The sequence below is a fragment of the Platalea leucorodia genome (genome assembly GCF_965183815.1).
Source record: "Platalea leucorodia genome assembly, chromosome: 9".
Lineage (NCBI taxonomy): Eukaryota > Metazoa > Chordata > Aves > Pelecaniformes > Threskiornithidae > Platalea > Platalea leucorodia.
The window spans coordinates 49,063,451-49,077,668 of record NC_138831.1 but is presented as its reverse complement, the minus strand read 5'-3'; the positions used below and the strand labels follow the sequence as shown (position 1 = coordinate 49,077,668).

Here is a 14,218-nt window from a genome sequence, read left to right as displayed (position 1 = left end):
TGCACATTGCTGGCTCATGTCGAGCTTCTCATCAACCAACACCCCCAAGTCCTTCTCCTCAGGGCTCCTCTCAATCCCTTCTCTGCCCAGCCTGTATTTGTGCTTGGGATTGCCCTGACCCATGTGCAGGACCTTGCACTTGGCCTTGTTGAAATTCCCGAGGTTCACATGGACAGCTCCAGCCTATCAAGGTCCCTCTGGAGGGCATCCCTTCCCTCCGGTGTGTCGACTGCACCACACAGCTTGGTGTCATCGGCAAACTTGCTGAGGGTGCACTCAATCCCCTCGTCCACGTCGCTAACAAAGATGTTGAACAGTGCCTGTCCCAATACCGACCCCTGAGGAGTGCCACTCGTCACTGGTCTCTGCTTGGACGTTGAGCCATTGACCGCAACTCTTTGAGTGCAACCACCCAGCCAATTCCTTATCCACCGAGTGGTCCATCTGTCAAACCCATGTCTCTCCAATTTAGAGACGAGGCTGTCTTGCGCGACAGTGTCAAGTGCTTTGCACAAGTCCAGGTAGATGCCATCAGTTGCTCTTCCCTTATCCACCAATGCTCTAACCCTGCTGTAGAAGGCCACCAAATTTGTCAGGCACGATTTGCCCTTAGTGAAGCCACGCTGGCTGTCACCAGTCACCTCCTTATTTCGCATATGCCTTAGCATAGTTTCCAGGAGGCTCTGCTCCACGATCTTGCCGGGCACAGAGGTGAGACTGACTGGCCTGTCGTTCCCCTTTTTTTCCTTTTTTAAAAATGGGGGTTATGTTTCCCCTTTTCCCGTCAGTGGGAATTTCACTGGACTGCCATGACTTCTCAAATATGATGGATAGTGGCTTAGCAACTTCATCCGCCAGTTCCCTCAGGACCCGTTGATGCATCTCATCAGGTCCCACGGACCTGTGCACCTTCAGGTTCCTTAGATGGTCTTGAGCCTGGTCTTCTCTGACAGTGGGCGGTTCTTCATTCTCCCAGCCCCTGCCTTTGCCTTCTGTGACTTGGGTGGTGTGGCTTGAGCACTTGCCCATGAAGACTGAGGCAAAACAGTGATTAAGTACCTCAGCCTTCTCCACATCCCGGGTAAGCAGGTCTCCCGTTTCCTTCCGGAAAGGGCCCACGTTTTCCCTAGTCTTCCTTTAATCACCGACGTACCTATAGAAACTTTTCTTGTTGCCCTTGACGTCCCTGGCCAGATTTAATTCTATCAGGGCTTTAGCTTTCCTAACCTGATCCCTGGCTGCTCGGACAATTTCTCTGTATTCCTCCCAGGCTGCCTGTCCTTGCTTCCACCCTCTGTAGGCTTCCTTTTTGTGTTGGAGTTTGTCCAGGAGCTCCTTGTTCATCCATGCAGGCCTCCTGGCGTTTTTGCCTGAGTTCCTCTTTGTTGGGATGCATTGCTCTTGAGCTTGGAAGAGGTGGTCCTTGAATATTAACCAGCCTTCTCGGGCCCCTCTTCCCTCCAGGGCTTTGTCCCATGGTGCTCTACCAAGCAGATCCCTGAAGAGGCCAAAGTCTGCTCTCCTGAAGTGCAGGGCAGTGAGCTTGCTGGGCGCCCTCCTCGGTGCCCTAAGGATCTTGAACTCCACCATTTCATGGTCACTGCAACCAAGGCTGCCCTTGAACTTCACGTTTCCCACCAGCCCCTCCTTGTTGGTGAGAACAAGGTCCAGCACATCTCCTCGTTGGCTCCTCTATTGCTTGGAGAAGGAAGTTATCGCCAACGCATTCCAGGAGCCTCCCGGATTGCTTATGCCCTGCTGTGCTGTCCCTCCAACAGATGTCGGGGTGGTTGAATGGTCCCCCATGAGGACCAGGGCTTGTGAACGTGAGGCTGCTCCTATCTGTCTATAGAAGGCCTCATCCTCTCAGTCTTCCTGGTCGGGTGGCCTGTAGCAGACCCCCACTATAATGTCACCTGTCCCTGCCCTCTCTTCAGTCCTGACCCATAGGCTCTCGGTCGGCTCCTCACCCGTCCCCAGGCAGAGCTCCGTGCACTCCAGCTGGTCATTGACACAGAGGGTGACAGCCCCTCCTCATCTCCCCTGCCTGTCCTTCCTAAAGAGCCTGTATCCTTCCCTTCCAACCCTCCAGCCACAGGAGCCATCCCACCACGTCTCCGTGATGCCAATAAGATCACAGCCCTGCAGGCACATGTGCGTCTCTAACTCCTCTTGTTCATTCCCCACGCTCCGTGCGTTTGCATAGGGGCATTTAAGTTGGGCCCCCGATGAAGCTGACTCCCTGGCTGGAGCGGCTGGAATTCCTTTGTGCTGCCCCTCAGGTGCTCTCTGCTGACCTGTGATCCTTCTCCAGGCTCTGGGCATCCATTGCTGGCACTGGCATCCAACTGGTAGGAGTGGGATGGGTTGAGGTTCCCCTCCTCCAGCAACTTTAGTTTAAAGCCCTCTTCGCCACCTTGGCAAGCCTATGACCGAAGATGCTCTTCCCCTTCTCTGAGTCGCCCCTCTGAAGCCCAGCAGTGAACAATGCTTAGCAAGGTACGTAAGGGCTCCACCACACCAATTTGAAAAAAAAATCACAGTTAGAAAAGCATTTTGAGAACACCACAAAAGTTCATAGATAATGTGAATGTGGCTGCTGTTATCTCTGTTGAATAGTTTCACTATATAAAAACAAAAATAGGTTATTTGCAGACTGGATGAGCAGCCATCAATTCTTAATGTTTCCATTTAATTTTATGAGAGATCCCTTTATGTTTTCTTCTATCTATCTGCTGCCCTCCCCAAGCAGATTTTCTTGTTCTTCAGCATCCTTAAATGCTGACTGTCACGAATCGTGCTGTGGTGTTTCTGACTGGATCTGAGTCGAATACTTCAGGGTTTGCCTCAGGTAGGAATAAATATGAAGATGCAAACAGTGATAGAAAAGCATCAAGTATTCTTTATGAACTCTTGTTCATATGCTGTCATAACACCTTCTGAACAGCTGATCCAGAGCTAATCGGACAGTTCTTTCTTATGTTCTTATTGAATTTTCTTTTACCTTTTATAGACTGAAGCAGCAAAATATTCACTACTTACTTAGGAAAGCATGCTGATCTGATCTCAGACGCAAAGCTGAGCTAAATAGAATTTATAGGGAAAACAGAAGTGTAACAGCAATAAGCGTACTGGGGAAAGAGGAGAGAATAAGGTTAAAGAAAACGTGAATGTATGATAATAGAAATCATTATCAGAAATAAAAGCATGAATTAGGAAGAAATCATTATCAGAAATAAAAGCATGAATTAGGAGGCCAAGGCAAGACGTCCAGGTGACCTCAGTGGACTCTGGCCTGGCCCTGGCATGACGGCCACACGCCTAGGAACCCCTCCAGGGCTGGCAGCTCGGTTGGAGATGCGCTACAGGTGCCGAAGGGACCGCTGCAGGCGGGACAGTCCTGCGTGATGGAGACCGCAGGGATGGCAGCGCGTGAAGGAGCAGCCCATTTTAGAGATCACATTCAGTGATACATTCCCATACCTCTTTTCAGCACGATCAGGCGCTTGCTGGCCCACTTTCTGCAATGACTGATCTAAAACGGCCTTGCAGCTATAATCATTAGGCTATTTTCTGCTATTGAAGCAGTATTGCTACTGTTGTGGTTTTGCCATTATGTGCTGCGTCAACAGGGAGGCAAACCACCACTAAGAATTAGTATTGCCAAAGACAAAAGGTACCAGGCAGTCCAGATCAAAGCCAAGTGTGACTCACCAAACTTCAGGCCTCCACTGTATTGCCTGCATAAATCCAATGCCTATTTCTGCATAAAAAGCGGTTCTTTCCAAAGCTATTCAAATGCCAGAAATAAGAGATTATTATGACTTCATGTCATGTTGAAAGACAGGTGGAGGAGAGCACAATGTTTGTGTTGGATTCAAATGTCTGCTGAAATCATTCCTGTCATTGCTAATTGATGTTGCATCTGTCTTTAGATTGTGACTACTGAAAAAAAAAAAAAAGCTGAAGATCTTATTCAGAGAAATAATTACAGTTGTACACTGGTAGATATAAAAATAAAGTACATGGGGGGAAGGGAGCTACATACTATAATTTATCAAATTCCTGCGTCCCTGAAAAATAGATGCTGGGCAGCACGCAGGCCCTGCTGCAGAGGCTACTGTCAGGGGATAGCAGTGGTCAAAAACAGGCCACCGGTTCTCCTTTATTCCATCCATTTTTGCTCTTCTATTGTGTTTGGAGTATTAGTTTCCAGCTATCTAGAGACAAGGCAGAGAAACAATGGCAGGCTTTATTAAGAGCTAGAGACCTAATCCCCAAGCATGAGTGCAATTGCACAAGTAAGCTGGAGAGGGAAAAAAGGGAATTCTACTTATGTCTGGCTTTCAGGAGTTTCACCCTCCAAAGTCCTTCAGTGTGATATAGTTACAGGCAGTACTAAATCTGCATTACTTTGACAAACTTTCATTGAAGCCACTGAAGATTATTAATGGAAGCAGTACATGAAGTAGCTCTTCAATAGATGCCTTACATCCCAGTTGTACGGCTTGGGGTTTTTTTTTTTTCATTTTTCTTGCTCCTTTTCATAATGGTTTTGTGGATGTTAGCTGAATCTTTCACAGCCCAATTTGTAAATTTTAATACAAAGATCCAACTCCATCTGGCAGAAATTTACGCTGCTCCATGTAAGCCAGGCACAAGCTTACATCACATCGAGTCACCCGACAGACACCTCTCTAGCCACTCTGCAGCAGAACTGCGCTACAATATATGAGATATATTATTACCATACAACATATGTGACTTGAGGAGTTTCCGTCAGCCAGTGCTCTTGCCAGACACACTTCCTCCTCTACCTCTGTCCCTGCTGCTTTCCTTTACCAAGATACCGTCTTCAGCTCTGCATCGGAAGATCCCTGCACAACCCGACTGCTTCACCCTCGGGAAGCCTGTACTTGAGATCCGCCAGACACTCTCCATGTCCCAGGCAGCAGCTGTTTTGCCACTTGGTAGTAAATTATCCTGGAAGGGCCCTTAAGGAGAAAGAGCTTGGAACAGCTCTCCCATGCAGTTGTCCCTTAAAAGAGTGCAGCCATGACTGCTCTGGCGGGTTAAGTTCATTCCAGATTGTGTTTTTCACAGCATACACAACAGCAATTCAGGCGCTTAGTGCTGTTTTTCCTACCCACTGTGTGTGCAGAGGAAGACGGTGTGGGGAAGGGGGAGTGAAGCCGCTCCCGGGACTGTCAGCTAAATCCCGCGTACAGAGCACTCCAAAGGCCAGCAGTGGAAATCCTACCGGAGAGCAGACAGTGTTTGCAGAAATCCAGTACCCTGAATCCACTCTGGGACACGGAGGTTTTGTGGCTGCTGTTTCACAGGCTGAATCAAAAGCCTCAGCAGACTCTGCTCTTACCTTGGCTCTGGATCACTGCATGAGAGTGCAAATGTCCTTTGCCCACGTAGAGTGGATAACTATAATTTTATGTATATAAGTTACGTGAATTTCATTTACAGTTCACCCCCAGAACATTGTTTAAGAAGGTCTTGGAAGTGTAATTTCATACTAGTATCTGCAATTGTGAACCACAGCCTCAGGCAATAAGATAATTTCCTGGTATCTAGGCAATAGAGCTTATGTATAGAACTGCTTCCTGCAGCTTCAAGGACTCCTTCTTCTGATAGTTGTCTTTCTAATTTCTACATCATGCTTGTGAAGCAAGGAATTTGTTCATACATTAGGAATCTGTGGTTGTAACATGAAATAATAAAGATGTGTCAACTTCAGCATTTTTATATTTCTGGAAATTGAAAACTAATTGCTTATCAATCGGAAATGTTGATCAGCAAGTTCCTACGTAAATATTAAAGTTTTACGTTAAAGAAGCTTGCTGCTTCACTGACTCCCGATTCTGAAGTAGCTGGGAGGGATGGACTCCCCCTTCATATGCTGTCAAGTTAGGGAATTGTAGGATTAAGGTGCTTTTTTTTAGCACAATTCCATAAGACATGCATGTCCAGATGCAATTTTAACTTCTCATTTACATTTGCAATTCAATGTGTGTAGGAGCCTCCAAAAATGAAGTCTTCCATGAGAATTAACTTAGAGTAATATAAAGTAATAAAAATTGATTGCGGCACCTTCTCGGTTGTCTTCTGAAAATTTATAAATAAATAACTGCTGTAATGGGTATCGGTGTCTTCTAGAAGGTTTCCTTTTCCCCCCTTTACATTGCGTTGCAACAATTGGCTTCACAATGACTCATTGCCTTCGTTAGGAGCGGGAAGACATCCCTCATTATTCATTACTAAAGGAAGGACTTTGCTGCTGCAAAGAACAGCCATGGCATTCTAATTCAGCCACCTTTCAAGAGCAAGGAGTCAATGTCATTCTTCCCCAAACTTTGCCAAAACAGAAAAGAAATAATGCTGTTTAATTGTCTCCGTTTATAAATAGCCCGTTCACAATGAGAGAATTGTATTTTTAATGCTGCAGCCAGGAGGAAAAGATACACATTTTTCTCCATTTGTGCCTGAATTTCATTTCTGGGGGCTCGCGCTGAGACTCTCAAAACTATAAATGATCATATATATGTATGTATAAATATGAAATGCATTTATTTATTTATGATTTATTGTGTGACTTTTTAATTAGAGTACTGTAGATGTATTGCAGAAATGCACACACAAAGCATTTACTGTTTAAGTAATCCGAGGATATATCTGATTTCGAAGGGAGTAGGGAAGATATTGTATGAAAATAATTATTTTTCTTGATTTTACTGATACAAACGTTCCTTGTCTCTTTTTGCATTCCTTTTTTCAGATTTATTTACTTAGATATTAAGGGATTGAGCTTGTATTATGTTTTTACTGTATTTTAATGTGTTTTTTATTAAGCTCTACAGCATGGACCGTGCCTCTTTATAAATAAAGCTATGATCATGTATTACTAGAAACCCCATTTCAAACTGTACTTTTGCCAGACTTGGTTAAGATTTTCTAGGAAGGGACATTATAATTGTGTGATTAATCTTCAGAAAAGGGAATTTTGGCTCTGCAGTATTTCTTACTGTATTAACTTCAGAGATTTATAAAACCAACTTGAAACTGCACTGTAAGTGTGTTTATAATGACTTTTAGCTGATTTAATAATCCTCAAAGTTTGGTGACTGTACAGATCACAGCTTCACAAATAGTCCATTACCTGTAGCATCCAGATGAAGTTATCAGAGGTGGAAGAAATTACTTGGGATTGTATTTCTCCTCAGCGATGCACTAATCCAACCTCTGGCTGCGGCTGGGGCTCTCAGAGCCCTTGTCTGCATTTATCCCATTATGCAGTGGGGACATGTGCATGGATGATAAAGAACCTCTTCATGTTGAAAGTCTAGCTAGGGCATGTGTATACCATCAAATCTTGGTGGCGCGGTTGTAAGGCACCCGGTGTGGTAATGTCGTTAGGAAAATTTTCAAGCCAGTCTGTGACTCATTTTTTCTGTTGTTATCAGTACCTACAGTGTGCTGCTGCTAATGCTGGCAGTGCTTAATGTCTCTCTTAGTTCATGATCCTGCAAACCTTTTTCAATCCAAGGAGCTCTTGATCACGCAAATAGCTCTGCTAATTGCAGGTATTGGTACTGCCTTACCCCAGTGGAGTAAGAGCCTCTCGGACAAGGAATGGTGTGCAGGATCAAATCCTTAGATTACATTTATATGTGACAAGCCACAGCACAAGGTTGTTTTTAAAAGTCACCACTTAAAACAAAACCAGTTGAAACAATGCCAGAAGCCCCATGTTAAGCTTTCTGGCTGTGTGCTTCTTTCAGTGTTTCCAAGCTTTGCTTTTCATAATAATAAATATCAGACAACAACCCTGGGAATCACTGGGAGCTGGATTGGCAGGTCTCAGTCTCCATTTAACATGCAAATGATCAGCCTGTGCCCACATATGGCCACTTGCTAGATCAGAACTCGGTTCATTAACACAGAACTCGGAGAGCTCTGGGTGGCTGTGGGGTATGAGCATAACAACCCAGAGCACGGTGCTTTAAGCCAGGAAGCGAACAATGTGCAGCAGAGAAGTGGATTGACATGCGTTCAAGAATCCAAATACTGGACGTGTTTTTGCAGAATCCTGATTTTTCTTTTTTTGGTCTTCCAATTCACAATAGTTAGGTAATCAGGCTTCAATCAACTGCATATTTCCAGACCAGTTATTTGAGATATTTTGTGACTTTAAAGCAATTCCTGACCTTCATCTCTCAGATGACATGCAGAGTTTCTATAATGGTGCTAAGGACTGAACAGGAGCCCACTAACACCTACAGAATTCACCTCTCTGGCATTTTCTTAATTTTCACTTTATTAAGCAGATAAAAGGATAGCTATTTCCTTTCCACGCTCCCTTGTTTGCTCTGTGATGTACTGTGAGATATCAGTCCAGTCAAACATTTCTTTGATCAATGAGCAGAGTAAACTGCGTGAAACCTAACGTGTGCCTTTACGTCTTTAGGCATCCACTGCGACAATATATGCACCCAGGGCCGCTGGGGACCAAACTGCTCCATCTCCTGTAACTGTGAGAACGGGGGATCCTGCTCCCCAGAGGATGGCACCTGTGACTGTGCGCCAGGATACAGAGGACCCTTGTGCCAGAGAAGTAAGATTTTCCATACATGTGGTGGCAGAAGCAAAGCAGGTAGAAATGCTCATTTATGACACCAGACAGACAGAGCCACAGGTTTCTGAGCTGCTTTAGCTCATGACATCCTAAGCGCAAAAGCTAGCCTAAAACATGCTGCTTGATCAAGAGGTCAACACTCTACTGCATTGAGTCGTGCCTTGTGTTTCTTCTTCTGGCCTTCCACAGCACCTGGAGCTCACAGGTGACCTGAAAGAAGGAGCAACACCTTTACATACCAAAGTTGGCAGGATCTGGGCAAAAACAGATTTACAGTTAAGTGGTGGTGAACTATAGGATGCCTATTAAAGAGTCAGCTACGACCCATCACATAATGACAAGTGGATGAGCACTGGCTATCAAAATAACAAGACAATGTTTTCTTATTTGCCAGAAAAAGAAACACAGCAGTCTGAAATAGCTCCTGTCTGATGCTCTGCTGCTGCATATTAAAATGTGCCAAGGAGATAAAAATCCTCTCATTTGCTTTATCTGGGAAGCTGCATTTGCCCCTTAGGGACCCTTATTCACTGATCCAAACTACACGCAACCTTCTTCCTGTGTAAACAAGAAATGGATTTGTCTTTCTTTTCTGCAGCAGCTCTTGTTCTTCCTGTAAGGCACTCCGCATGCCCAGTTCATATATCCCCTTTGATTTCACCAGTTACACTTGACACCAGAACACACTCATCTCTAAAAATAATTTGTAGGTGACAGTTTTTATTTAAAGCCATTATAACAATGACCTCTAGCACTGCTGTAGTTAATGGCCTATAAGCATTTCCATTATAAACCCCAATTTCCAGGTGCTTCAGCATATCTATATAGCTGTAAAACTGCTCTCCAAGGCTAAAGTGTGGTGCTCAGAGCTTCAGGGAATTGGGGAAGAAATTGTTTTACAAATTTGAAACCCTAAGAGTGCGAAACTTCCAGAAGTTAATAGTTTCTGACCTTTCTGAGATTAAAAAAAAACAGCTTAGTTTTATCAGCTGATGGCATGTAGGCTACAAGAGGCAAACCATGTCCCCAGCTTGCAACTCCACTAATCAGGCTGCTCCCTGAGGACATTTGCTGAGGACCTCACGGGGAGACATTTTCCTCCCCACTGGGATGACAGCAGAGGGGTTCTGTGGATGCTTCTGCTATTGCTTCGTGTCGCTGAAATGCCTCTCTTCAATATATGGCCAGGGAGTTCAGCTTGCTCCCATCTCTCCTGTGAGATTCAGGCTCAAGACTACCTGGTGAAGAGGACACTTTGTAGGTGAAGGTAGCTTTAGCCTGCTAAGTTTGCTCTCAGAATCATTGCCATTTTTCTCTTGGAAATTCATTTAGGAACAGAATTTAGCCTGTAAAGGGCAGTACTGAAGATGATACCCAGCCAGCTTGTTCTGTGTCTGTAATCAGGGTTACATGAGACACCGGGATAGTTTACTGCTCCTGGGCCTGCAGAAATGTCCCCAGGAATGATCCAGGTTGTTTTATAGCTAATGCATCATCAACAAACCTGCCAGCTAAGTTCCAGCTGGAAATCTGCAGTAGTGTAAGAACCTGACACCCTCTGTGAACGTACGGACCAAGAGAAAAATTCTCATTCAGTGAAAAAACAGAACGGACATGATATAGTAACCACTGAGGCAGAACTATATAACAGAGAATCACAGGAGTAAAAATAAAAACATATAAAGTCATTTTTACAGTTACTCACTGCAATTTAACATTTCTTTGTGCTTATCTATCACAGTGAATGTTTGGACAGCGGATGGTTTTTCATTCTACATGTGCTTAGAAGCGACAATACGCGTTTATAAGAGATACTGAGCCATAATCTTGGCACTATACCTTATGTACAAGTTCCATAATAATTTCAATTCAGGTTTTAAGCAAATTAAGCACACAGTTCATGACAAGTTTACTCAGCTATCCGGTGTGATTACTGATGCAAATTAGGTGATTTTATATGCTGTTACCATAATTACCATTTTTAGATTCTGTTCTTCACTGATGGCTGCTGCTCCTGCAATGGCATGTATAAACTGCCTGTCCCAATTGAACACAGGTATTGCACCTAATACGTTTAGAAATCAGCTTTTGACATGGTTGTTTAGATGTAAAATATTGAGAGTTTCCTAATACACCTTCTCTGATTTCTTAGCTTAATTTCCACAGGAAACGGCATTCTGAGTTTCTGTTGTCTGTACGTGTGTGAGTGTTTCTCTTCCTACCTATATTAAAAGCTTTGGAATACGTGTTATTAACCATATCTGCCAGTGGGCTATGAGGTCTTGAACATCTTAAACTCCCATGTTTTGTAAAAGAGTTTAGCTGGAGCAGGCTAGAGAGACTCCAATTAGTGTCTTGAGAGAGAAAGGCTGCTGAGAGAGCTCCGCTGTATTATTAAATAGCCAAGGACTTACATGAGGTAGGATGGTCTGAATGTTTGAACCACAGGAGCAGTTTTACTCAGAGCTCCCACTTTATTAGACATGGAATAATCCAACAGGCTTTGTAATTTCAGCTGTTCACAAAACTGTGTTTTTATAAATTAAGAAATATTGGTTTGGAATTAAGACAGAGAGAGAATTCTCAAGCTCTCAGCAATGAGAAATCTTCCGAAAACCTGTGACAGCTTATTTTGTTTTGTCTTCAGTTTGTCCCCCTGGCTTTTATGGACACCACTGCAGTCAGCCATGCCCTCAGTGCGTGCACAGCAGCGGGCCTTGTCACCACGTGTCAGGACACTGCGATTGCTTGCCTGGATTCTTTGGCGCCCTCTGCAACCAAGGTACGGAGCCCAAGACCCCCAAATGCCACCTCCTTTCCTAAGTTTCTGTGTCTGTGACTTTGCAGCAAGACCGGTTACATGGTTCCTGCCTTTCTTCCTTGTTTCAGCAGTTTAGATCACAAGAAATTCCTTACTTCAGAGGGAAAACACAAATAGGTACTTAGTCACCCTTTTGTAAATATGATGTGCTCCTGCTTTCATAAATAAAACAGGTCTGCTGCTCTGTATTGAAATGAATATGGAGTGAGACACCTGCTGTAAAAATATATCAATCAGCTATCCACTGGCTTCATTTTCCTTTCTGCTAAGCCTGCCATATCCTAAATGTCGATGGCACCTTCATGCACTCTTTTCAGCAGGAGGTAAAGGCCAGCTCAGGTACACAAGCCCAAACACCCAGTTAATGCATGGAACCTTATTTACACTGTCTAGGACCTGACTGGGAATAGCTAAAACCATGCGCACCCAAACACAAGTGCAGGAGACAGAAAAATTTGCAATGAGGCAAGGGAAGTGAGTTGATTTTCACAGGGGAAGAGTAGCTTCAGCTCCCCCAAATGTCCATCACCTTTCTGTACCTTTGAAAGTTAGTCCACTTTTAACCACAGGTTTCGTTTTCAGTTTTATCCTAAAAATGTCCACAAAATCATTACAGTGTTCTGCAGAGTCTCAGTTATTGCATACTACTGTGGGTATTTTCTACACACAGATTTAAAAGAGATTATTTGTAATGGCTGCTGCCCTTGTGAAGTCACCATCCCTGTAAAAATTGAACTGACACTTTTTAATGACCTGCTTTCAGTAAGTTAGAAATTGCAGACAGCACTTATGCAAAAGCATTAAACATAGATTAAGTATAACCACGTTTTCTTTCTCCTGTGCTGTATAGTCAACTAAACATTATACCAATTAATTTATTAAAATGAACATATTTTGGTGAATTTGTCCATTTTATGTGAAAAGTTAGCCAGATTTCAAAGCGTAAGCAGGGCTAATTATCCTCTTAAGAAAACTATTTTATTTTTGCTCAGATGTTCAGCACTTCTGGTTTTACTTTGAAATGTTGATCTATCCAGCAAATTAATTTTAAAATATTCATGTCCTAATTAAAATCAATTTGTGTTGCAGTTTGTCATAATGAGTTAGCATGTAACTTTATTTTGTAAAAAGAAAAATGCTAATTAAAGTTTTCCATTAGAAAAATGTGAAACGAAGATTTCACTTTTGAATTTTCATCTCCTTGTGCCGTCTCTTTTCTGGCAGCGGGAACATTCTTCCATCAGCAGCACGTGCATGTGAGGTGCTGTGTAACCTCCGAAAGCGCACAGGTTGACATGGTTGTGCTAAGGATTCTGAGCAGCAAACAACTAAGCAGCTGTTTTATGAATATCTTTCACAATCAGGTAGCAAGATGGATTGATAACAACTTGTTATCGCTGCTAGAACACACCTGACATCCCACAGGGGCTTTCGGAGTCCCACTTCAGAGCTTTTATAGCTAATTAACATCTCTATCTGCATTGCACAATCAGCTTGCTCCTGAAGAAAGCAGTGTTAGTCCTTACTTTACAGCTTTGTTTAAAAATGTTTGAGACATTGGAAAAAGTGCTCGTATTTGGACGTCACATCTTCACAAGAGAGTCACAAGCAGGTTACTTAAATTAATGAGAACACCCATTTTGGCAGGATGGGGTTTGTAATCCTTCTGTGTTGACATTCTGGAGGGCATCATACTATTTCACAGAGACAAGAGGTGCTCAGACGGTAGGAACCCCTCTGCTAGCTCTCACTGTGCGGAACCGAAGCATTTCTTTTATAAAGTATGACCTGTTGCCTTTGTCAGCACCAGTGTTTGGATCACAAATCTTTTCCTGATTCATTAGTATTCCATGTTGCAGTGGAAATCAGCTCCTATTTTAAGTCAGTCTTTTGAGAACTACTTTTTGTACATATAAAAAATCCGGTCTTCATTTAAGTGATGCTATCTATCTCCATCTTAAAGATGCAATAAAAATATTGCATTGAACTCCTCTATATAAAACATTGGAACTGAATAATGGCATAGCATGTATGAGAACCTAGGCTGACAGATCATTTTAGTTTTTGCCTTTTCTGTGATATGAGGGCTTTTCTTTCCTTCTCTATCTTTCTCTTTGTGTCTGTGTATTGTTCTTTTCATTGTGTCTGTATATTGTGTTTAGTTTTATCTCTTTTCAGGTAGAGAACTATTCTGTTTAGCACATAATTTGAAAGCCAAAATCAACTTCATCCGCTCCTACAGATAAGTCCGTAGTATATAGAAATGCACGCAGAAAACAATAGTATGCCATAGGTTTCTGCCATAGTAAGAGTTGAGGATGGCATATTGTATAAAAGCAAATGAATCACAGCTCAGGATTTCAATCTGTGGCTGATTCACGGTCAGGATAGATTGAGGTCACCTTCAGAGACTACATATGAGAAAGTGAGAATGGCTGAGGTGGTAAAACAGTTGCATAATTCAGGGAAGTGCCTTAATCACTTTTTTGACACCACTATTATTTACCAGGATACAAGTCCAGTTCCATTTGTTACATTCTTTGCAAAGATGGACTGTATGTTTTATCTTGTTTTGAAAATACATCTGTTTTTGTCAGGGAACACAGCCAATAAGAGCACAGAAATTAAACATTTCATTCATTACTGAGCAGAGCTTTCCATCAACTTTAACGTTAAAGATTTCCAATAATTTGGTGGGAGGTTCTACGTGTCTATTAGTTTTATGTCACTGTGCCTAGGCTGTTATAAGATGA

The 14,218-nt window shown here is 43.1% G+C and overlaps 1 protein-coding gene across 2 annotated transcripts in view; it reads left to right on the top strand.

The window, feature by feature from the left end:
- The window catches only part of MEGF11 (multiple EGF like domains 11), a 212,833-nt gene that overhangs the window by 157,158 nt on the left and 41,457 nt on the right, over positions 1 to 14,218 (top strand). For both annotated transcript variants that reach the window (XM_082322222.1, XM_082322223.1), the window contains exons 11-12: positions 8,477 to 8,623; positions 11,292 to 11,426. In XM_082322222.1, coding sequence (XP_082178348.1) covers positions 8,477 to 8,623; positions 11,292 to 11,426 — 282 coding nt within the window. The remainder of the gene's footprint in view (positions 1 to 8,476; positions 8,624 to 11,291; positions 11,427 to 14,218) is intronic.